This window comes from Xiphophorus hellerii, chromosome 3 (assembly GCF_003331165.1).
Source record: "Xiphophorus hellerii strain 12219 chromosome 3, Xiphophorus_hellerii-4.1, whole genome shotgun sequence".
Classification (NCBI taxonomy): domain Eukaryota; kingdom Metazoa; phylum Chordata; class Actinopteri; order Cyprinodontiformes; family Poeciliidae; genus Xiphophorus; species Xiphophorus hellerii.
In genome coordinates, this window is record NC_045674.1 from 29941115 (window position 1) to 29966828 (window position 25714).

The 25714-nt window shown below is 40.1% G+C and overlaps 2 protein-coding genes across 2 annotated transcripts; one reads left to right on the top strand and one right to left on the bottom strand.

The window, feature by feature from the left end:
• Positions 1-45: 45 nt before the first annotated feature.
• On the bottom strand, positions 46-3252 carry fbxo43 (F-box protein 43). The gene is made up of 5 exons (XM_032557638.1): positions 3248-3252; positions 2355-3065; positions 1045-1144; positions 663-854; positions 46-578 (listed from the first exon to the last, which is right to left on the bottom strand). The coding sequence occupies exons 1-5, from the start codon at positions 3250-3252 to the stop codon at positions 330-332; spliced, it is 1257 nt and encodes a 418-aa protein (XP_032413529.1). The 3' UTR covers positions 46-329.
• A 3098-nt stretch (positions 3253-6350) lies between these two features.
• On the top strand, positions 6351-25714 carry LOC116716932 (sperm-associated antigen 1). Its single transcript, XM_032557922.1, has 18 exons — positions 6351-6514; positions 8396-8555; positions 8678-8800; positions 8890-8960; positions 9131-9243; positions 9354-9459; positions 10599-10729; positions 10838-10944; positions 12075-12207; positions 14157-14597; positions 18619-18718; positions 19007-19159; positions 20440-20597; positions 21612-21753; positions 23019-23145; positions 23262-23420; positions 23857-24180; positions 24272-25714. Exons 1-18 carry the CDS (start codon positions 6375-6377, stop codon positions 24398-24400), a joined length of 2817 nt encoding a protein of 938 aa, XP_032413813.1. The 5' UTR covers positions 6351-6374; the 3' UTR covers positions 24401-25714.

The window sequence follows — 25714 nt, forward strand, 5'->3', positions numbered from 1 at the left end:
CAAACCATGTAAAACCCTAACAAATGAGAAGTGAGGCATTTTTAGAAAAACAATGCAATTTATTATAAAAAAGTAACCTGGACACACACACGTGCACTTGTAAAAAATGACTACTTCAAACTTACAAAAAAAAAAAAAAACAAAAAAAAAAAAACGTAATCAAAGTACATCAGAACCCAATTTCATAGTTAAAAATCTGTGCTGAAAGAAAAGTGCTGAAATAACGACATTCAGTAGCGCAGACATTGTTTAGAAACTTGCTGTAAAAAGTTGGGGTAATCAATTGCAATTTAAAATTGTCCACATGACAAACTGGAGTAAGGATTTAATTACAGTCTTCGAACATTTCGCTTGCTTTGAGCACTTCCTGGAAGCAATTTGTCCTTCTTGCAACGGCCCGCTGACTGACTGCCGCAATTTCTAGATCCATGGAAAGCACACAAGCAGGATATGCAAAACTGAAAGCCACAGTCGACTCTGCTACACACACCCTCCCCTTTCACCGAGTGACACCTTGCAGGATGCTGACATCTAGGGCAAGGCTTGAGGCACTCGTCATGAAAGAGGGTTTTGGCAACCTGGGAGAAAGTTAAATGAAATTATTGCTAGAGGTTTTATAGAGCATTTAAAATGTGCCTTTTGCTGGGTTATTCACAACTGACCTCCAGAAATTTGTCCCGTTTGGTGCTGCCTGTGCTTAAAGTGCAGTGCTGTGGCGTGGCCAATGAGTTTGCCGACTGGGGGGTGCAGTAGCTAGAGGTTCTGGACTGGGCCTGAATATTCTTTAAGGCTGACCTCTTTGGCAGAGCTGATCTGGTCTCCCCCTCAGAGATTTGGAGAACACCCACACCATACTGTAACACCAAAAAACTTATTAAACATCATGAGAAACAAGCAAACAATGATTAGCTCATGCATTCAAGTGTTTCTGCTTGAAACAATGAACAGTCCATCCTATGAATCGTGTTAAAATGACATAATTGCTCAAAGTTTAAACCACTGCACTGGTAGATGTAAAAAACACTTATGATTGCAGAGAAGTACCTGAAGATCCTCTAGTTCACTCAGGTGGATTCTTCTCCTTAGGCTAGCTTGGTGGTCCTGCTCGATAATTTCATTCCAACTTCTGCAAACTAGACTACACCTGTCAAATAAAGACCAACAATTCTAAAGATCTGCTCAAAAGGGACATAATTATATGCAAAAATAGCTCAAAAACTAATATAGTGAAAAAAAGCTTCATATTTTGTCACTCATTATACAGAGTGAAATGTTTCAAGCCTTTGTTTCTAGTAATTTTCATTTTAAGAATAAGGCTGCATCAGAAATTTGGAACAGCATATTTTAAACATTTGCATTGTTTGGTGTCTCATCTTTTACTTGACAATGCTCCATATATTCTCTATGGGGTTAAAGCTAAGGCCAGTTTCCTGACCAATCAAGAACAGAACCACCATGGTCACTGAAGCAGCTTTTGGTACCGATGGCAGTCTGGGCTGGTACCAAGACCTGCTGGAAAATTAAATCAGCATCTCCATAAAGTTATGAGCAGAAGGAAGTATGAGGTGCTCTAAAACATTCCGGTTTTAGAGCACCATCTGGCTGCAGGACTTTACAAAACACAGTTGACCAGAACCAGCAGATGACATGGTGACCCAAATCATCTCCAACTGTGGAAACTTCACTCTGGACTTCAAGCAATGTGGACACTGTTCCTCTCCACATTTCCTAGAACTGCACAACCCTGATTTCCAAGTGAAATGCAGAGTTTTACTTTCATTTGAAATGAGGATTTTAGATCTTTGAACAACAGTCCAATTCTTAAGAGATCTCTATATCAGGAGTGGCTTGACACATGCGACATTTAGGATTCATCTGGACATAGTTGAGTCAGCCTCAGGCCAATACTTGTGGAGCTCCACAAAATTCTTGAATGGGTTCTGCTTGACAGCAGGTCGTTGTAACTGGTGCACCTTTTCTTACCACTTAACTTTCAATGAATATGTTACCATTTTTTTTCCCTAATTTCCCAATTTTCTGAAATACTGAACTTAAGGTTTTCATCTGTAAGCCACAATCATCAGAATTACAATAAAAAAGGCTTTAAATATTTCAAGCTATAGCTATGCTATAACATACATTTAACTTTCTAAAATGAGTGACCAAAATACTGAACTTTTTCTTTGATGTCCAAATTTTTTTTAGATGTACTTGTACATCCATTTGTTCTGCTTTTATTTTTTGTACTTTAAATCAGACTTGATTGAGAAATGATTAGATTGAATTTACAAAATATCTAAAGAATTTGGGATTGGCTGTGAATTGAATTACTTGAATAAAAATACACACATCACCTGTACAGACATTCTGAGTTCAGCTTGCTGAATACATTAGCCAAGATGTGCCTGAGATTCCTCTTCTTCAGCTCTGTCAGTATATCCAGCTTCCTCAGGCCCATCTTTCTGCCAATCAGCCCTGCCAAAGGCATACTGGTCCTGAACATCACTGTAGTCTTTGCTAGTGCTGCTGTGAATTTCAACTCTTCCTTCAGACTTGGACTTTGACCTGCAAACTTCTGAAACTTGTACTGGCACATAGCCTGAACTATCTGCAAGGCTGGAGTCAGAGATAGATTGACTGGGGTTGTTCTAAGAGGAGTCATGGAATGATCAGCAGGATCTGCATCCGTGGATGAAGGGTCTTCTAGTGGGGTGTGAGGGTCATTTTTTCCAAAAACAATTCTATTAAAACATCTAGCAGACATTGTGCTGCAAGGGGTGGCATCAGCGAAAACGTCATCAGTAGAATGGCTGCTATATTTAGAAGGATCTTCATGCTTTCTATTTGCTGGGTCTTCTTCGGACTGAGAACCACCTTCTTTAAGAGTGGAAAGCCGGTGGTGACGATGCAAACGGGAGCGCCTCTTCACATCAGTCAGAGTTGGAGTTCTACTGGTTCCTTTGGAAGCAGAAATGAGAAGTTCCTGGAATGAGCCATCGTAGTCTGAGGAGTCTTGTGATTTATCAAGCGTTAAGGAACTGAAGCCACTGTCCTCATACACCGACCTGTTTCAAGGTTAGAAGGATGGTAAGATTAGCATGTTTTCAAATTCAATTCTCTAAACATTTACAGCAAATGACTAAATAAAATTCCTACCCTTTTTATATATATATATACATAAAAAACAGCAGATTAAGGCATTAAGGAACTTAAAATTGTAGCAATGCGAGATCACCCTACCCCCTACTCCATTAAGGCTAGATGTATGCTCTCTAGTCCTAAAAAAAAAAAAAAAAAAAAAAAAAGGTATTCTTAATCAGATCTAGAAGCAAAAATCCTATTTGAGGGCTCAAAATATTGAAATAATGTCAAGTTATCTTTTCTTTTTTTCCCCGTCACTCTTCGACTTGTAAGAGTAATTTAACACTAGACCTTTGGCTTTATACATAGGTACTGTATAAAGCACCTTTGTGTAAAGTTCCTTTATACAGAAGCACAAACCTAAGAGTTTATGCTACGAACGCACAAACTAATTTTGTTAAGCAGATCCACTGTAAATGGAAACAAAATTTAGAGGCCATTAACCACACCACGACGAAAAAGGATGTAAAGGAAACAAGCTAAAAATAAATAGGATCATTTAAATACTACTTTCTGACTCAAATTGTGAATCCAGTCAGTCACAGTTTTGTTATTGCTCTTATTAAACTGCTGAAGTGGCAACTCCATTTTAAATCCATTCGGATTTAATTTTTAAGGCAAAATGTAAACTAATGTGTTGGTCTGAGAGAACAGAGCCTACACTTATTCACTATATATATATATATATATATACACACACACACACACAGTATATACTGTGTATATACTGTATATAAGGAGATGGAAAAGTCTCACTTTTACAACAAAGGAAATGGGAAAGATTTTTCTTTTTCAATAAATACAACATTTTCTAATTTTAAGATTGAGCTTTATTCACTTAAGTGATTTTTACATATAGAGACATTTAAAATGAAAAATAGGTGCTTAGGATGCCGTATTATGGAGTGTTCAAACAGAAAATAGAGAACTGATTAAATATTACTGTATTCTGCACTTTATTCTTTGTTACTGAGTAATTTGATGGTTTGGAATTTAATAGCATTAGGCTGACAATGATACATTTTGCCAGTCAATATTTTATACTGCCTCCTTTTATATAGATGAGATGAAAAAAATGAATAAGAGGAAATGGTAATAAAAGAAAAGCAAACGTACCTGATGTTTAGAGACGTTTGGGTAAACAATGGCGTGCTGAAAACACTGGTGCCGTCACACAAAACGCTGCTTTCACTGCTTACTGGCGATGGAAAGTTTTCTTTTGTTAAGAGAGGGAACAAACTGTCATGGCTTGGAGTATCTACATCAAGTTGACAAGATGAAATGTTCCCCCTGAAATCTGATTCAATGATTGAAACGCTTCCGTCAAAGGATGGGAGGATGCAAGTGTTGAGTTTGCTGTCTTCACAGGTGGACGTCCTCACCTGCGTGAAGAGGAGCCGCCGTTTCCTGCCAGACATAGCCAGATCGTGGCCCATGTTTAAACTACTGGTGGCCCCACCAGAGGCAACATCTAGAGAGTCAAATGATTCACTGAGCCAGTGTTCAGATCTCCTACTCAAAGAGGCTTCAGCATTTGTAGTAATTGGTGATCCTGTGCTGTCATTTTTGACTACAGTGGGTTTGGATGTTAGAAGTTTGTGGCACAGAATATTACCCCTTCTGTTTAGTTTAGGAGTTTCACACCAGTTCACTACAGATGCTGCATCTCTGGTGTATTTGCCCAACACACTAACGGATTCTCTGCTCTGTTCTTTAGGGGTGACATGAAGCCTGAGGTTCTCTTTAGGCGTTTCAATGAGTTCCAATGGGGACAACGAGCCAGAGAGGTCAACTCCGGTGATGCTCGCTGGGCTCTGGAACCAACCCAAGAGTCCGCTGTCAGAGCAGTCTTCATTATAATGCTGGCCTTTGTAGCTTTGTGGGTTGATATTTGACTTAGGAGTACACTGCATTGCCCTCAGTTTTCCACACAAGGATTCCATGAGAAAGGTTGTCAAGTGACCTGAAGATGAAAAAGTAAATAGCTAAAATGTTGACACTAGATGTGTCGACTGGTTAATATACAAGCCAAATTTTAGCTGGAAAGCTAAATTACTATACATTTTTCATGGGAAAAGTCCATATATTGACTGACTCTTTCAGTTTGTAGTGAATTGTCAGAGTGTAAATCCATTTTGTTTAAAATTGTCTCTAAATACTTTTCTTTTGCCATACTTCTCGGGATAAAAAACACACGTTAAAGCTAAATTAAAATTCCATATATTTCCAGATAACGTAAGTACCCCGGCTTTAGCATGTCTGCGTCAAGATAGCTGGTATTTTTGAGGGAAAGAGCGAGATAAACGTCGCCACAGACTTTAGCTTTCAGTTGCTAAAGACAGTCACTCATCTGGTGCATCTCTAAGGTCCAGCTGTCTAATTAGCGTTGCTATGAGAGCTTGGTGCCGCCCATTTAAATCCTCCGTCGCGAGCTCTGATGCCGCTACAAACACAGCTGTAACCGCCAAACTGAAGTCTGTTGTATGTCGGCATTTAGTTACGATATGTTTTTAAAATTAACAAGAAAACTTAATTTATTTCTTTTTTAAACAGGACACTGTGAAAGCCCCTCAGCTGCGCCAGACATAAGAGTCTGACTAATTAGCATGTCAAAACACACCTGAGTAAAGACAAAGGAAACTAGTACAACATAAACGTAGCTGTAGAGTTCTCCAAGTTGAGACGCACGTATTTAAAAAAAACAATTTATTTGGTATTTCAGTTAAACATGAAACTTACCCTGTAAAAGAACTGAGCTGCTACGAAGGCCGTGTTATTACCTCAGGTCCAGTTCCAGGCCACGGCTTCCACCCCTTATTTGCTGCTACATATCCACCAACACACACACGGCCATCGCTTTCAAATTTGGAGCCTTATGGGATGCGTCACGTGCTTCCGATCAGTTCAGCTGGTCTTCCGTGGGTGGTTACCATAGCAACGGAGTCTCCATTGTGCTTTGGTCAAACAGAAAACAGAGCAGGTAAGGTAGATTTTTGTTGTTGTTCGCTTAGACTTCGCTTCCATTGGACATAAATTAATGGGACGATTTCAAACTAAGGCAGACCTGTCTTATTATGCTGACTGAAAGTTGAAGCCTCAAACAAATATCTTAAACATTTTTTGTTACCGAACTAGTTGTTATTAGAGCTACTAGCTCTACTACTATGCTATTAAAAGTTGTGCTGTTATTGTTTTACAGTTCCTACATAATAACTGAGTTTTCGCTCTCAGCCATGAGTGGCGAAGCAGTTTTCTCTCGTCAAAGTTCAACCGCTGGCTTCAGTACGAAGGTCCCTGTGGAGCACCTGGACTATGATTACATTGAAAAATGCAAAGATGTCAAATATCTGGAGAAGATACTGAGAATTTTGAGGTAATGTTCTGTTCGTTAAGTTTGCTGTGCAGTGTGGTCACAAAGGAAATGGGTGTTTTTTCTTTTCTGTATATATTTTTTCCTTCGCTTCTTGGTGTTTACTCTTTCAATTATTATTTTTTTTAATTATTGTTTCCACTCTAGCGGAAAAAAATAACTTAATACAATTATTCTGCAGTAATAGATACTGGAGTCTTAATGCACGGGAAAGCTTTTCAGCCTCAGGTCTTTTGCAGCTCTAAAGGTGCCTGCATCCAGCTCCATTAATATTTTTGCTTACCCTTTTCTTTGCCCCTTTTGAAGAAAAACATCCCCACAGCAGAATGCTGCCAACTTCATGTCTTGCTGTGGGTGGGGGTATATTTTTTCTAAAGCAGATTGGTGCTAGGCCTGTCGCGATAAACGATAAATCGATTAATCGTACGATAAATTAAAACTATCGACGTCATTTAAATTATCGGCATTATCGTCTCTTCCGGCCTTTTTCTCTTTCTGTTAATGACACTGAATGAAATAAAGGCTCAACTCCGGTGCTCTCCACTGATCCTCCCTTCCTCATTTCCTTAGTGTAAAGCCCAGCGCACACTACACGATCTTACAGCTGCCAATTGTGGCCCATTTTCAAAACCTGACAGATCACACATTAGCCGACAGAAATCCTAGGTATATCGGTTCGATCGGATTCGTTCCTGCCATGTGGTGTCCAACAATGGGCACAAAATAATGGCTACAAGTCCAGTGAACTAATTTTAAAACCAGGCATTAATCAATGCTTTACTACAATCTACCTGCAATGCATGTGGCTAGTGTCAGCGTAAAGTCCTGACTGAATGAAAATCATTATAACCTATTTACGTCACGTTAACGAAGAACAGCTGAAAAGTTACCGGGTGCGGTAGCAATTTTGCTCCAACTCCTCCCCTTGTCATTTCTATATTCTTTGCATGTTGAATAAACATTAATGTTGTTTTCACATATCATCTCCGATGTCCGCTGGACTTCGGGTTGCGCCGTTTCAGCTGTTTGGGATTCCCCGACGTAATTTCCCCTCAGAAAGTGCTGAGGAGAATCCGCGCTTTCTGATTGGCTACCTGTCACATTCAACAGGTGTAGTTAAAGCTCCCAGTCGGGGAAAATCCCTGATTTAGATCGGAGCGGCAACGACGATCTACCGTAACACACCACACAATCTTAGAAAGACCAACGATTTAAGATTGTTGTAAGGGGAAAAATAGGAGCAAAAAACCGTGTAGTGTGAATTATTGCATCAGGTAGTCGATGTGCCCATCTTCTCTATTTAAATCTAATTATTACTGAAGGGCAACATAGTATACAGACTTCATAATCTGCACTCTTTTGGTTGAATGCAGTATTTATTTCCACTTTGACTTTATGTTGTTTAGTTTTTTTTTTCCAAGTGCGTTTTTTGTTAATGGAAACTGAGAATCCATTTTATTTTCGTTTTTGGTTGTTTTGTTTATTTTGTTTATCAGTTCCAGTGTTTAGTGTTCTTTTGAAAATAAAGTGTATCTATCTTTTGCAAGAAATCGCATGGATTATTATGTCATTTCCATTAAATCAGTGTAAAAAGGTCTTCAAACAATATTATCGTTTATCGCAATAATTTTTGAGACAATTAATCGCTCAGCAAAATTTGCTATCGTGACAGGCCTAATTGGTGCATTTCAAAACATTTTAGAAAGCACTGGAAGAAATAGCTCATTAAAGCGTTTCAAAAATACACCAACATTTAAAGGCCATCTGATGAAGGATTAGGGGCACTAAAAAAAAGAATTCGAAATTAAAATTTCGACACCAATCCTGACTAACATTTTGCAAGGAGTTTGAAGTCCGATGACTTAAGGCTTACTTTGTGTCAAGGTCTGGTGAAGAGGGCATATATCCCCATCTGATCAAGTTCTGTGAAAGTCACTTGGAGAAGCTGAACCCTAACAGTCGAGCTCTCAGGAAGGAAAACCCTGTTGCCACAGAAGCCAGCTTCTCTAAAGATGAGTGGAACCAAATCGTTGACGATCTAAGGGTATGATATCCATTGGCATGTTTTTTCCGTTCAAGAATTTCGTCATGAAGAACGTTTTTCAGCCATAAACATATTTTTATTGAACTTGTCTTTCTGTTTTGTTTTTTTTTTCTTTTTGGTAGACATGGACCGAAGAAACCAAAAAGACTGAAACCTTGCTGAAAGAGGAGTCAGTGTTTGAGGACCTGTCAGATGTGAAAATACCTCCTATAAGAAGTTCAAATTGCTTCGTTCCACCTAATAAGGTACTTTTATTTTAAACAGTTGTACAGTGTAAACATTTCTCTTAGATTTCATTAAGTAAACATTTTTATAGAGTGTTTTTCTGCTGCAGACATCACTCCCAAAACAAACAAGAAATTCCTCAAAACGTGTTGTACCTCGTGATTACCAAGAATGGGACAAGTGAGCTGTTTTCTCTTTTGTCTGTTATGCTTTAAAGAAAGAATGCAGTATTACAGCATCTGCATGCACTTCGAAATGCATAATCCCATCTGTAGATGCAATCATTAACAGCTAAATACTGAACGCTGCAGATATGGGCTCTTGTCTGTCACAAAGCTTTCTATTTTCAGGTTCAATGTGGAAGAGGAATGTGGCAAGATAGATGGGAGTATGCAAAAAATTGACCCACCAGCCCAGCTGAACTCAGGACATCTCAACATCAGGAGAGAAGTGGATGCCTCATGTAACGTATTGTGTTCCTAAAATACGTGTGTTGTATTTTACAGCTGCAAAGTGATAATTATACAATAGTTGCTGGGTATGTGTGTGACGTGTGTGTGGCGTGTGATGCAGCGTTGTCGCATCAGGAGAAGCTCCTTTTGGCTAATCGGGAAAAGGATAAGGGCAATGAAGCTTTCAGAGCCAACGATTACGAAGAGGCGGTTGCATACTACTCCAGGTCAGGGTCTCTAAACACCTTTGCTACTATGAAGAACTTCACTTTGCAAGACATTATTTTAAACTTATAGTTATCTAAGTGAAACGTTATATTTTTGGGAGGATTTAAATTTTATACCCTCTTTAATCTTTTATTTTTCTGTGAATGGAAATAGTTGAAACTAGAAGTTTACTTACACAGTACACATAGTTAAATAGCCAATTTTTCTAATTGTCTTTCATAAAATCAGACAACACTTCTTTCTGTCTTAGGTACATTAGGTTCCCCAAAACAATTTGTAAATATTAAATAATGACGGAATTCTTTAATAAATTGTATATTATTTTCCTCAAAGTTTGAACTTTACATACACCTTTAATAGGTTAATTTCCAAAATTTGACAGATTTGGAGACACATCTGTATTTTTCTAGGCACACCTCTACTACTCACTACTTCCTTTCATAGGACAGGCATAGGACAGTCAAGACATGAGCCGAGATACCGGGAGGAGAATGATCAACTTCTACAAGTGCGAAAATGTCATGTTCATCTGTTGAAAACAGTTGCATGCAAGATAAAAACTACATAGGATTGTCCAGCCGTCACACTGTTCATCCATGACACGGCCTGAAAGGTCACTCAGCGAGAAAGAAGCCATCACTTCAAATGTAACATAAAAAGCAAAATCATAGTTTGCAAATTCACACAGGGACGAAGACGTTAGTTTGTGGAGACATGTCTTGTGATGTGACAAAATTAAAATGAAAGTGTCTTGACACGGTGACCACAACCATACCTCACAATCTGGGTGTGGCTGAATGCTTACATGGAAATACTGAAGCAACATCTTAAAACATCAGCCTAGAAGATACAGTCAAATTGGTAAACTAAAATAAAAAAAGTTACAGAGTGGCTGAAGGACAACAACTGTCAGTGTTTTTAAGTGGCCATTATGAAGCCCCTGGAGCTGATAAGGTGTTTGTAAAAAAAAAGTTTTGTAAAGTTTTGATCACTTAAAAAAGTGATTAAAATTGTCTGCATAATTCTTTCCCTCGTAATCCTGGTATTTAACAAATAGACATAATTTTGGTATTCCTAACTGACCTAAAGACGGAACACGTTTAGTCTTATTTAGTTCTTTTGCTCTCTTCTGTTACAGGAGCCTTTCCATTTTCCCCACCGTGATTGCATACAACAACAGAGCTCAGGCAGAGATCCGCCAGGAGCACTGGCACAATGCTATGACAGACTGTCTGCAGGTGCTTGAGCTAGAACCAAGGAATAAAAAAGGTGCTTTCTTTTTTCAAGAAGTGTAATCTTGTGAAATTGCAAACCTGCTTGAGTCCTGGTTTTAATGAGAAAATGAGTATTTATTGTGGTGTGTTTCATTTTAACCAGCCCTTCTGCGTCGTGCTACTGTTTTCTATCATATGGGGAAGTTTCAAATGGCCTCTGAAGACCTGAGGACGGTACTTCAGGAAGAGCCGAACAATCCTGCAGCAATGGTAGATGACAGAGTTATGAGAAGCGTTCATTTTGTGCCAGTGAGCATCCTGTTCACTAGGGGTCATTGTATGTCTTTAGGATTAAGGACCTTATTAGCATACTAGAGCAAGTCAGAAAAAGGCTTGGCAGATAAAATGAATTTAGTCAGCAGTCAGATGTACAGTGTGTAATTATGGGAAAAAATATTTTACAAATAAAAATATGAAAAGTGTGTCATGCACTTATATACACCCACCTTTAGCTTATTGCAGGGTTTGATATCTAGGATCAACTGGGATGTATCCATCCATCCATTTTCTGTACACCCTTGTCCCTAGTGGGGGTCAGGAGGGTCATATGTATGACCCTGTATAAAGAGTTCACCCGTGTGTAATCTAAAGAACCAACAGGCAGATCAGAGGTAAGGTTGTGGAGAAGTTTAAAACAGTTTGTTCCGTGCAGTTTGCTATAATGCACATACTGCACACATCAAGCATTTGGAATAAGGTTCTCTAGTCAGGGGAGACCAAACGTTTTTAATAAATAATTGAAAACTTAACACGTCAAAACACCCCAAAAACACGTACCACAGAGGTGGGAGCCTCATGATGTCGTGATGCTTTTCTTCAATAAAAACGGGATAGATTCAAAATTAGCTGGAATATAGATTGTACTAAATCATTTATGAAAAAGAATATATCACAGTCAGTAAAAAAAACTTGCGACTGAGACACCGTTAACATTTTTATATGTAGAAAATGTCATAGTTATGCTCAACTATTATGTCACATAAAACCCTAATAAGAATATACTACATTTTTACAGTGCAACATGTAAAAAAAAAACATTCCAATAAATTTTAATACTTTTGTAAGTCACTGTAAGAGTTTGGTTTTAGTTGGGAGGGGGAAATGTGAATATGATTTTTTTTTTATCCCCATAAACATGATTATTTATTTTCCTTTTATGTGTAATTTTTGAATAAGTTCAATGTGAAAATCCTGGGTGGTTTTCCCCCAAAGAATGTACTATTCAGTAATGTATTTACTTTAGATAAGTTGTACCTGGATGGTAGTTTCTGTTGACAAACAGAAATTAATTTGGTTTTGGTTGCTGACCAAATTCTAATGCACAAATTGCTTTTGTTTAGCAACTTCTGTCTAAAATTGAGAAGAAGATGTCAGATTGCCCACCAGAGCAGCAAAGCAAGGGGAAAAAAATCCTCATTGAAGAGGTAGAGGAGGACCTGTGTTATAGCAAAGAAGAACAGGAGGAGCAGAGAGGTGAGACTGAAACGTCACACAATTATCAGTATCTCTGATTTACACAGACAAGAGAGGAAATAGCCTGGAGATGTTGTTCCATGAGTGTTTCTAAAAGCCATTATGCAGTTCATTTCTTTTTTGTTTTGTTTATGTTTTTTTTTTAAAAGCGTATTCAACATTTATTATTGTAAAGGTATTGTAGAGAGATACATGACTTTAATGAACCGAAGCAATGTTATAAACCAGAGTGGGACACAATTCCTCCAATGTGAGAGACAAATGGAGGCAGACTGAAAACAACTAAAACAACTACTCAAGGTATTTGTTATTATTCACTTTTTACATGACTCTTTAATATCCATCCATCCATTTTCTTCCACTTTATCTGGGGTCGGATCGTGGGGGTGGCAGCTTCAGAAGGGAGGCCCCGACTTCCCTCTCACCAGCCACTTGTTCCAGCTCCTCCGGGGGAATCCCCAGGCCAGCCGAGAGACATAGTCCCTCCAGCGTGTCCTGGGTCTTCCCCGGGGCCTCCTCCCGGTGGGACGTGCCGGGAACACCTCACCAGAGAGGCATCCTGACCAGATGCCTGAGCCACCTCAATTGGCTCCTGAAGGAGCAGCGGCTCTACTCTGAGTCCCTCCCGGATGACTGAGCTTCTCACCCTGTCTCTAAGGGAGAGCCCAGCCACCCTACGGAGAAAACCCATTTCGGCCACTTGTATCCGTGATCTCGTTCTTTCGGTCATGACCCAAAGCTCATGACCATAGATGAGGGTGGGAATGTAGATCGACCGGTAAATCAAGAGCTTCGCTTTTTGAATCAGCTCTCTCTTCACCACGACAGACCTGTACAGCGCCCTCTTGACGGCAGACGCTGCGCCAATCCGCCCGTCGATCTCCCACTCCCTACTTCCTCATTCGTGAACAAGATCATTCGTGAACAAGATCCCGAGATACTTGAATTCCTCCACTTGGGGCAGGACACCCCCCCTGACCCTGAGAAGGCACTCTACCCTTTTCCGGCTCAAGACCATGGCCTCGGATTTTCGAGGTACTGATCCTCATCCCAGCTGCCTCACACTCGGCTGCAAACCGCTCCAGCGAGAGCTGCAGATCACGACCTGATGAAGCCAACAGGACCACATCATCTGCAAAAAGCAGAGATGCAATCCCAATCTTTAATATTGAGGAGTATTTTGTTTTACTCAAACAGCTTTTCCTTTTTTGCCTCTACTTGGGATAATAAATTAGGACACTGTGGGATAATTTTTAGGGGTGCACTGGTATATTGACAGGCTGATAAATCGACCCTATTTTTAGGAGATTGGCGATTGGCTGATACATACATGTGAAAACGATCTTATCTGCCTCCACAAAGATCTGAAAATCAGCCACTGTCCCCTTTTGCTCTGCCATGAGAGAGGACTGACTGACACCTGCCCACCAGGTCACATCTACACATGCACATTTAAAAATAGTCACCCCACTGTTACCAACTTAGTAACTTTGTCGCTATATGTAGCAACTTTTCTGACAAAAGAAAACTTTGTAGCGGCCAAAATCTAAATTGGTGCACCCGTAGGACCTGGTAAAGATCAAATCTTTATGTCTTCTTATGTAGAACGCAGACCTGGACGAGGGAACACTTTGTTTTTCCTGTGTACACAGAACATCTGAGTGGGCTCTAATAATAGCATGTAATAAGTGCTGTGGATAGAGGAAATTCCTCTTGTCCCTCAGGGTTATGCGATATATAATATCTGCATGTGAGTAATTCCCTCCCCCATAAACAGCTTCTGTAATTGACTGCTCGCAGTTGGTGTTTCCTGGAACTCCCCGTTTGAGGTGTAGCATGTGTCAACCCTTCCCCCTCTGCCCTGACGTAACCGCTGACTCTTTCCTGTGGGTGTCTCTGTCTCTCTCTCTCTCTCTCTCTCTTTCTATCTCTCTCCCTCTAACTTCTAGCTCGTCCGGTTCAACCCAGCCAGCCTGTGGGAGGGGAGGAGAGCTCTGCTGCTCCTGCTGAAAGGGGAGACATGGGAAACGCTCAAAAAAAGCCCCACAGTAGAGGGGACGGGGGTCCGCACACTGACACCAGCAACTCGCATCATGGACCCTGGAGGGGCAAAGGGGGCACCTCGGATAAGTACAAAGTCCCAGAGGAGTCGAAGGAAAAGGTGGCCAACGGATCAAGCAAGAGGGGATCGACCGCTTCAGCGCAGGGCAATAAGGGGACTACAGGTGGGGAAAAAGCAAAGGAAACTGTCAATCTGGACGCCCCCTGCGGAGCCCTCCCCCCACACCTTTCCCGGCTAAAGAATGAAGGGAACCTGCTGTTTAAAAACGGACAGTTTGCCGATGCTTTGGAGAAATACTCACAAGCCATCCAGGGCTACACAGATTCAGGTGAGTCCTTGCTGTTGACATTGTGCTGTTTAGTCAGACTCTAAGGCAGCAGGTGAGTCTGGAAGTGTCTTGAGAAGTAAACTTTACGGATCAAAGCGGCCACAGCAGGGCCACAGACAGGTACTGACAAGAAACCAGTGAGTCAGAATCTAACTCACCAGCACACCCGTGCCTAGAGCCGGCTGAGCAGATCTCTGCGCGTTTTAATTATCAGTAGCTGTGAGACTTTGGCTGACCGCTCTAGTTGCATATCAAAGGTCATAAGCTGTCAGCCATTACTGCGCTTCTGTTTTGATCTCCAGAATCTTCTGAATGACATCATTTGATTGGGAAAGGTCGGTTTCAGTTTGTCCGAAGTGAGTCAGCTGACACAGCAGTGGCCACTGCAGCCTAAGAACTGTCCTGAAACAGCCAGGACATGATCTGGCGGTGAGTTTAATGACTCTGTGTCCTGAACACTGCGTCACAGTTAGGCTGCTGTGGAGTGGAGGGACAGCGTTTCTGTTTTAGCCTGGGCTAAGCCTCTCAGCTTTGCTCTGTCCAAGTCACATGACCACTAACCACTCACTGTGAAACAGAACGAGATGGACTAGAGCTGCTTTTTTTTACAGGAAGTGAAAGCCTGAACAGTCAATGGAGAGAGAGAGAGAGAGCTCATGATTTCTGTGCATGTGTAGGCTTCTATAGGGAGTCCCACAGTTATACACAGAATAACATAATAAAAATTTCCTATGAGTGTATCAGAATATAAATATGTCTCATAATGTAAACAGTCTCTACTGTTACATTAGCAGAAAGCGTTTGCTGAGACGTCGTCTCTGACATGCTGCGTCGTTATCCGTAATCTGATTTGATTTGAGGAGCTGGTAGCTAAGCTGCTGCTATTTAGTGCAACAGAAGCATGTTGCTCCGTCCGTAACACTCAGACTCATTTCCGTAACTCTGTTACACAAACGTAAACCAAAATGATAAAAGTAGGAAATGTTGCACATGTTGGCTGGTTAATAGAGGCCTACAGGTGGTTTAATAATGAGCATCACCTCGATCAGCGGAGAAGCAGGAGAGAAATGTTGCTGTGTTAGTAAAGCATTGACATGGTCATCATGGGGATAAATGTCATGGTATATTTTTTATACTTAACTTTAGAATAGTTTTTTTTAACAGTGTTAAAAGAACTTTAAACCAAACAACTTTTGTGAATTTTAGAACACATGGTTGGATTATGAATATAGGCTCACAACCTTCCACTGATATTTGGTTAAATTAACTTTAGAAGGTTGTAGACAGAGTTGGGTAGTAACTAGTAACATTTACATGAGTAACATTTTGGACAAAATGTACTTGTAGGAGTTCTTTTGCTACGCTGCACTTTATACTTTGTTGAGCTGCCAGTAATTTTATTTTTGAACTATCGCTCCTCTTCCTTGAATAAAATTCACACCTGCAGTTTTTGTTCAAGTTTCGTAAGTTTTGTGTAGGAAGAAATTGATTTAGAGATTTTTTTTTTTGCCTGATTTTGCTATTTTGTAATTTTGTTGTTTATATGAATTATTGTCATTTTTGACCATCAAATAACAGCATTTCCACATTACTTTATATTTTGGTCCTCCTAATGAGGTAAGTTTTAGATATTAAAATGATTGATTATCTGGTCTACTCAGTACTTAAGTGGCACTTTTACCAAAGACCTTCCACATTGACTCTTAATAACTTTGACTAAAAACAACTAAGTGCCAACTGCAGGTTTTAGCAGTTCTTTTAGATATTTCATGGAATAATTGCACTCATTTTCAAAAGTTTCATTTTTTAAAACCTAAAACTAAATTTCTGAGCAGTTCAGTTGGTAGAGCATGTGCACCCTGTCCAAAGACGTTGACTACGCTATTGTCCTGGATTCAATTCCTGATCTTGAGCCATTTGCTGCATGTCTTCTCCTTCTCTGCTTTATCCTTTCCAAAACCAGTTTAAATCTGTCTTTGTGATCACTGTCCCTTTGTGACAGTGATCACAAAGGATACTGTCTTTATATCCAATTTGGAACGCCAAATTGTATTGATTTTCCAACCACCTAGCCCAAACTGTCCCCCTCAGATGAAAGGAAATGGATTACGATATCCAAGAACAACACAGGAGGGAAGAAGGCTCAAATTGATCACTTCCACCATTAAGGCAGTTCTATATCAACATGTATTGTAAAGATGCAGTTCCACCGGCTGATTTTTTCATTTATAACAAGACATTTTCCCTATGTTATAAGTGAAATCATTTGGCAGTGGAGCTGGTGCTTTTTCATCAATATTAAATAAGGATCGACTTAAAACAAGTTCCTATAGTTTGCTGAAAAGTTCCCTGTAAGTCAGTTCTGTCTTATTTCAAGTGTATTAAGATATTTGCACTAGAAACTAGACCAAAATATGTGGTAAGATTTTGTGTTTTTGCAACGCAGAGGTGAGTAGAGTACCACAAATATGTACTCAAGTAAACAAAGCGGTGCTGTGGTGGTGCAGGGCTTAAGCACAACCCACATATGGAGGCCTTAGTCCTCGACGCGGCTGTCGCCGGTTCGATTCCTGGTTTCTTCCCCCTTCTCTCATTATCCACTTTCCTGTCAATTCACTATCAAATAAAGGCCACTAGAGCCAATAAACCCTTTAAAAAAACAACATAGAGCTACTCAAGTAAAGGCAAAAAGTAACTAAGAAATAAAGAACAATATTTTATAAAAAGGCTTGGCAAGTACTGAGTAACTGAACCTCTTCATATTTTTAAATTATGTAGTCAGAAAGATAGAAATATATGTTTATGTGCAAAATTTTAGAATTCTAAAGACTGAAATGAAAAAACAAAGAATTCAAATAAGTAGCATAATAATACAATAATACAGAAGGAACCCTTTTTATTTCTATATAAAATGTACGACACCAATACTAGCTGCCAGTCATACAGCTGCATAACAAAAAGTGGAAGGAAGCCCAGAAGGTTTTGACCCAAGTCATACATTTTGAAAGACAGTTATGTCTGATACTGACCAAATGTATGTAAAAACCTTTGAATTTGAGGAAAGTTACAAAACATTTCTAAAACAAAACGTTCTCACTAAATCTTCTGACAAACAGACATAATTTTGGTCATTCTAACTAAGCTAAAAGAAGAAAAGTGTGGTCTGATTTAACTTCACAGTGATGAAAACCATAAATGTGTATGCGTAAAGGAACCCTTTATTTCAACATGCACACATTCAAAACACTGAGGAGGAAGTGACAGCAGCTGCTGTGAAAGTATTTCACTGTAAAGTATTTTATGCTGGTGCAATAAACTGATATTACTTGAACATTGTAATTCATGACATGCAAATCTTTTAAGAGTCACTGCAGCTGAGAGGCACGTCTGTGCCTGCTGGTGTTGTCTGTGTACTTAAATACATTATAGGGACCCAACTAATAAACCTTTCATTCAAAGTTATACTGTAAAATTTTAAAGGTGTAAAGCAATGAACAAAAATCTTCCTTTAGGAAATCATAAATGATTTAAGTTAAGAAAGAGTAAACAGAATTTACAAGGTTTGTTCATATTTGAACATGCTAAAGAGTAAAGTCAAGTCTGGCTGCGTTTCAGTTATCAACGTGAAACTGGAAGGAATTGAATGGTGATATTAAATTATGTGCTTTTTAGTGAGATTCAAGAGCCTTAAAATGTAAAATCATAAAAGCTCACACTGTTACGTAGATGTATATATGCATTGTGTAACACTATATTTATGTGAACTACAGTATGTACATGCCTATTTAAATATAAATGTGTGTATTTATTTATGTATTTATATGGACAGTAAATAAGCTCCATTACTGTAGGTTGCTGAGTAGGGAAGTATAAGCCTTGTCTTCAGCCTAATCCTTCTTTTTTGGTAAATTATTGGTTTGCAAAATAGTGTTTTATTTTCTTTTTTTCTTTTTGTTGTAATGTTGTTCATTTACCAACATAGAGTTCATCTGAAATCTGAACCTGGTTTCTCTCCATGCAGGGATGGATAGTCCTGAGGATCTGTGTCTTCTGTATTCCAACAGAGCGGCGTGCTACCTGAAAGACGGCAACAGTCAGGACTGCATACAGGACTGCACCAGGTGAGCTCACTCCTAATCCAGCATGATGACAGAGAGGCTACAGTAGCCGATCCCAGTCATTTAATGAACCATCACTGAGGGAACCTCCCACCCTAAAACACTTAATGTCCCTGCAGAGCGATGGGGTTACAAACACCACACTGATATGTCGTGTATTAAGTAACAGACATCTAAAACAGCTTGTAAACACGAACTGTAGATACAGAAACACAGTCTTCTCGTCTTGCATGCATCACAGGGGCCTTGATCCTTTGTGCTCGTCTAATTATGTCTATTTATACTAACCAGAGCCCTGGAGCTGCAGCCGTTCTCCCTCAAGCCCCTCCTGCGCCGGGCCATGGCTTACGAGTCGCTGGAGCGCTACAGGAAGGCCTACGTGGATTACAAGACCGTCCTGCAGATCGACACCAGCGTGCAGGCGGCACACGACAGCGTCAACAGGTGTTAGCTCCCACCGTTCAGAGCGGCTACGCTGAAGCAGGGCAAACTGAACGCATTCAGTTCAAAGCTGTCCTTCAAATATCAGCTAATGCTTTATAGTCATTGGTTTCTGGCTGAAGCCTACTGAAAACCTTGATTTTACTTCTTTATCTGTATGTCTTTACATGTTTGTAGACCCCACTATGTTAGGGTTGGCAAATAGAAGTCAAGTGTCGTCTTTCTGACCACTGGCTGCCCTCAGGGTTGTGTACTGAGCCCACTGCTTAACTTCAGTCAATCATTTTACTGTTTATATTTGTATTGATATTTTCATTTGTTTCTTTTGTTATTAGTGAAGCTGTATCAATCTGTAGATTTTAATTGTGCAGTTGAATGACAGTAAAGTCTGTCTGTCTACTTTTAGAACTTAAACTGTTACATTTCCAGAGACTTAAACACAACCAGGTTTTTTTTTAGTCACTTAGAGATTTAGCCTGAGCTAAAGGCTAAATATGGCTGCTAAAGTACATGTGCTTCTGTGTTATGCAATAGAAACACTTATAGTCACTCATCAGGTCAAGGGAAGTTACTCAAGTTGCTCAAGTTAAAAAAATTTACATATTGAATAAACTAAAAGTAGGAAGTTTGATCATCACGTCATCATCATTTAAAGAGTGAAGGTTACAAATTAACAGCTTTTCTGAAAATATATTAGAGGTTATTTTTGACATCTTCCCAAAATAACTGCATTTATTGCCAAAATATGACTTAGGTAAATAAATACATAAATAAATAGGCAAAAAAAAAAGAGACAGGACATTATTTTAGGAAGTTGATGATTTTAAAAATTCTTATATGGTTAAAGTTTGCAGAGCTTTACTCAAAGCTAAAAGTGGCTGATTTAAAAAGTCCAGGAGTAGAAATGTTTGTCTTTTAGTTTTAGATTACAGTAGAATTATTTCAGTATTTTTCCCCTTTTTATTTCTTTCTTTATTTCTCATCTAAGAACCAAATCAAGAAAAAACTACGAAGACCTAAACGACTGCACTGAACGCAGTTTCTAAAAATAGACATAGACTTTATATGATATTTTCACACATTTTCTTTTTGCTTCGCCTAATTTTACCCCCTTTATATGATCCGTTTACATCACAGCAAAAAAAATGTGGGAATTACCGTAGTATTTTTGGATGCAGAAAGTGAAAAATACAAAAAGTGAGTTTTTGTTTTTGCTTTTGTTTTTTGTTTTTTTTAGCTCTATTCAAACCCGCTCTGTTTTTTGTTTTTTTTTCTCTCACCAGAATCACTCGGATGCTGATCGAGGAGGACGGTGCAGAGTGGAGAGAGAAACTCCCAGACATTCCCCTGGTTCCCCTGTCCGCCCAGCAGCACCGACGAGAAGAACCCCCCACCCAGCAGGTCCTGCAGGCTCGAGCAGAAAAAGCCTCCAGAGACGCAGGTCTGTTGAAAACGGACCACTATGCGTTTTAATATCAAGGAATTTGCTATATTTTACAGTGAAGGACCAGTTTAAGAATGTTTTTTTTTTATTTTTTACATGAATTATTCTAAAAGGATATCAGATACAATTGTGTGTTTTTACAAATGAACTAGTTGGGGGGTTTGTCTCTAGAAATTCTTATTTTGGGGGAATTTTTTTTTTTTTTTTTAAGTGCCATTCTGATGATTAACATTTTTTGAAAGGGAATGTTGTTTACAGAGACAGTTCGTCTTATTTATGGTTTTGTTTGTTTGCCACTTTTACTTCCTTTTTATTTATTGTTTTATTATTTTTGCTTGTTTTATTTTGGGGAAAAAAATATATTCCAATTCCACTGTAAAGAGTTCTTTAAAAAAAAAAAAAAAAAGTTGAATTTCTCTTTGAGAGAGTGAAGCAGCATTTCCATGCCTTTGAAAATGGTCTCAAAACAGCAACATTATCGATTATCGCGATGATTACTGGGACGATTTATTGCCTAGCAGAATTAGTCATGATGTCAGGCCTACTAGCAAGGCGGCTCGACTGGACTGTTATTTTGTATCAGATTTTTTTTGTGTTTGCGACAAGAGGCATTTATACTTTTAGAAGCCACATTACATTTGTCACCTCCTTGTGCTGACCACGCGCTTTCCTCATTCCCCAGGCTTTGCTCCAGCTGCTAATAATACACTTTAATAAAGAAAAGAGCTGCTGGCACACTTTCCCCTCCCTGGTGATGCTCTGCAGCAGATTGATTAGCCCGTAGTTCCCGCTGTGACTGATTGCTGACTTTCTCTCTCATGCCGTGTGTCCGGCCAGCTCAGCATTCTTCTACAGCGTTAAACCCCCAGCTGCACAACACTGGCCCGTGAAACGGAGGCCAATTAAAACGTCCTGCCAGCCGGATTTATGACGGCAAAAGAGAGGCAAATGGAAGTGGTCCGCACAGGAATAATCGATGTTAAGTAATCACCTCTTTATTCTGTGTTGTAGAAAGGAGAGCAGAAGTCCGTTTTACAGCTTTGAAGCAAGAAGGGAATGATTTTGTGAAGAAGGGCCAGCACCAGGAAGCTCTGGGGAAGTACGCAGAATGCCTTAAGCTAAAGCCAAAGGAGTGTGCTATCTACACCAACAGGTTAGATAACTCAGTATCTCTCTCTCTCTCTCTCTCTGTCTGCCGCTGTGTTCTTTCTGTTGTCGGCACACTGCTCAGAATGAAGAAAGGAAACTCCTGCTGGGATGAAAAATCTCCTGCTGTGCGATTCTGTTCGCACACGTCACGAACTCTGCTGTGAAAATAGCTTTTCTGTAGTACAGCCAGACCAGAACAGACGCCCAAGGTCACCTCAAGGTAGCTGCTGAGGAGTAACTGAGGAGAGACAAGAGATTCTTTAATGTATTCTTTAATGTCCCTTTTTTCGACATTTAACCCTCCCACGATCTTAAGAGAAGCGGTCAATTGAACCTTGCGACCTTAACAACGCGTGTGTTCGGTCTGACGTGCTCTTTTATGAGTTTTCCCATTGTCCGACTGTGACATGTGGGGTCTAACTGGCTCTTAAGATCGTGGGAGGATTAAATATGCCTAGATTTTCTATATAAGTTTTTTTTTTTTTTTACTAATTCTCAGGAGTAAAAAGGCCATTTGCTGAAAGAACATACTTAGAGCAGTAATTCAGTGGAAACTGTACAAGAGATACATACTGCACGTTTTGCATTGAAGATAAACAAAAAAAACCTTGTAAATATGTTCTACCTAAAATTCCTCAAGTCCTGTCGTTTTAGCTTCAGCCGCTTCAAACTCTGTAAAACAAAATCTCCTATTGAGATCAGTTCAACCATAAAACGGTCAACAGACCAGCCACACTCTGGGCTTAGCTTTTCATGATGATGTTAAAATTAAAATCCGATTAATCAATAGAACAATCGATTGCTAAAATAACATCTGCAGCCCTACACAAGGATTATTTTTTGTCTTAAATGTCTAAAATTCTAACGATAAAAATGTCTTCAACGTATTAAATTTGTAGAAAACTCCAGTTGAAAGTAATCCTCTTTCTACTGTGACTTTTACAAGTATTCACACTCCTTAAACTTTACAACCCCAAACATAAGTGTGTTTTATTGGGATCGCGTGATAAACACAGAGAAGTCCAGAAGCTGTAGGCTTTTGTATCCGACCATCTTTACTCAGGTTCCTATAAATAAAATTGAACGCAACCAGAAGAAAACTGATTTATAAAGCTAGCTGGCAGAGCTAGGTCACAAAACAATATTTTACCGCTTAATCCGTCGTCTGATAATGACAGAACATGGAGCATGTTATCAAATTCAGTTCATTCGTCTATCAAGCCGAGCGGCTGGTGAGCAGAACTGACAGGGTTGTTGGTGCGATTCCAGAGCTCTGTGCTACCTAAAGCTGCAGCGGTTCGGTGAGGCCAAGCAGGACTGCGACGCAGCGCTGGAGCTGGAGCCGGACAACAAGAAGGCCTTCTTCAGACGGGCCCTGGCCAACAAGGGCCTCCAGGTCAGCACACACAAACGCCGCGCTTCTGTCTTCATTAAAACCAGCGTTTTTACACAAACGGCACATTTGCGTGCAGCATGAATTCCACAGCCAGTTTGTGTGTTCGCTCCCATCAGGACTACCTGGCATGCAGCTCGGACCTGCAGGAAGTGCTGCAGCTGGACCCCAACGTGCAGGAGGCTGAGAAGGAGCTGGAGGAGGTCACGGTTCTGCTCAGACAGAGTCTGGCCAGCGCCACACAGGACAAACCCAGGAAGACCGTCGCCATCACAGAGGTACGTCTCTGTTCTGTTTCATGAACACCCGGGCTGGGCCGTCTGCGCTCTATTCAAGTTTATAATCAGTTTTATTTAGCTGTAAGTGGAAAATCATCATAATTAACAGGAAAAAAAATGCTCAAAAACATCAGTCTGTGTGAATATAAAGCTGTTTCATTTGGTGAAATAAACCTTCACTTATTAAGATACACATCAGCAAAAAAACAACATGGCGGTCCTGGTTGGAATTCCCATTACGGGTGCACTGATTGACGTTTATTGGCCGACCACCGATTTTTTATTTTTATCGTAAACATTGCTAAATATAGCAAGAGTTGCTAAATCAACCAGTACATGTAGAAGCTGACGTGGTGGGCGAGTTTTCAGACGTTTGCTGAGGTTCCACATCCATAACTCACCTGGCTCTAACACGTGTGTCCGTCTCGTACCGCAGGTTGACGGTGAGGAGGCCGTGACGGAAGCTCCAAACTCCGTGAGCAGCTGCACAGGAGACAACATCAGCATCAACCTCAAACCCAGCAGCGCCTACGAATTCGGTCAGTCTTTGAACGCAGCGCGCTGCTGCGGAAACGCAGCAGTCTGCGCCAAACTGCTGGCATCCACGGAACCAGAACTGCTTCCCCAGTATCTTAGCAACCAGCTGGACGGACACACCATCAGCTTCATCGTGAAGGCACTGGACTCACATTTACTGGAAGAGAAGCCCGACTTGGCGTACCGGCATCTCGATCAGCTGCACACCGCCGACAGGTTCCGGGTAAGAGGCAATTCAAACGGTTTTGTTGGTGAATATTTTAAAACTATGACTCGTGTATGAATGGAGGTAAACAGCTGGACTGTGTCTGCAGGTCGCTCTCATGATGCTGGAGAAGGACGAGCGTCGCCACGTGACTCAGCTCTTTGAGCGTCTTTCAGCTGTGGAGAGCGCAGAGTTCACCAAGGATGAAGTTCAGAATCTGGCCAACAAATACATCTGACCCCCCTCCCTCTGCCTCCTCCATGCTGCATGAGCTGCTGCTCCTCCAGTCTGGGCTCTATGCAACAGACTACACCAGAACTGAGCTCACAGTGTTTCCACAGAAAGACCAAGGAACTGATTGAAAACCTGATCGACTCCGACAAGTTCTGAATGTCCTCTTACGTTTGGATAAAGGCTTAAGATATCTTTTTTTTTTGTTGTTTTTCTTCGGAACAGTTTGCTATGCAGATTTTATGTACCAGCACAAACCACTTTAATTGAACAACTGGATCATTTAACGTAACAAAACTGTTCCAGCCTCAATGTGGGACAGCAGGGCGGTCTTCCTCCCAACCCCCAGTGGTCAGCCGGGGTTACATAACAGAAACTCGTGTTCCCAGAACTGAGCTTTGTTTATTTGGTCCATGAAGCTTTTGAAATCAGAGGCTGTTATTAACCAGCCATGTTAAGAGAAGGTATTCAGTTCAGTGCTACTTAAGGAAACTGCGGCCGTTAGCAACTGAAGTTCCCTCGCTACACAAACGGAAACAACAAAGCTCATTGCTGTTCGGCGTCAATAAAGCCCCTCAAAAACTTTCATGTTTAATTCTGTTTCAGCAACTATGCAATAAGATGTATTGGATCACTAAGTCTTTCCACCGATATAAGCTGGGGTCAAAGTCACATTCACCTTCACATGAGCTATAAGACGTGAAAGCTCGAGTGAAGCGGCGTGCCTATCGTTTTGATTCTGCTAAATATTTGATTTAGCAAACCAGTTTGATTCTTGTTTTTTTTTTTTTTTAAATTACTTTTTTTTTAGCACTGATTTCAGTTTTCTGTCGGATTCCAATTTTGGCCGATACCGTTATGGTTTTATCTAAAAGGTTGCAAAAGCAACAGTGGGGTGGCGACCTCAAAAAGGGTCGGCGGCCGATTTACAGAGCTGTGGAGGTAGATAAGGCCGGCGGATAAAATTCAAAAATCACCCAAAATTAAGGAAATCTGGGCTGATTTATCAGTGCACCTCTAGTTTTTTTTAGTTCTTAATTTGACATATAATCAGACCACAATTAGAATATGCTTCTTTTTTTTTACATGCTAGAAGAATAAAAATGAAACATTCTGATTATCCTAAACTGAGAGCTGACCCAGTTTTAAAGTCATTTTGAATGTACAGAGTTAAATTCAGGGACCCGATCGAGGGGCGAGAGGCAATAATTTCATATTTTACATTTGTTCTCTACAATCTAGTTTTAGCTGTATATGTTTCAGTCAAATTGTCATCTGTACAGAATTCAGAGGCCTGTTCAATAAAGTCAAAGAAAATGTG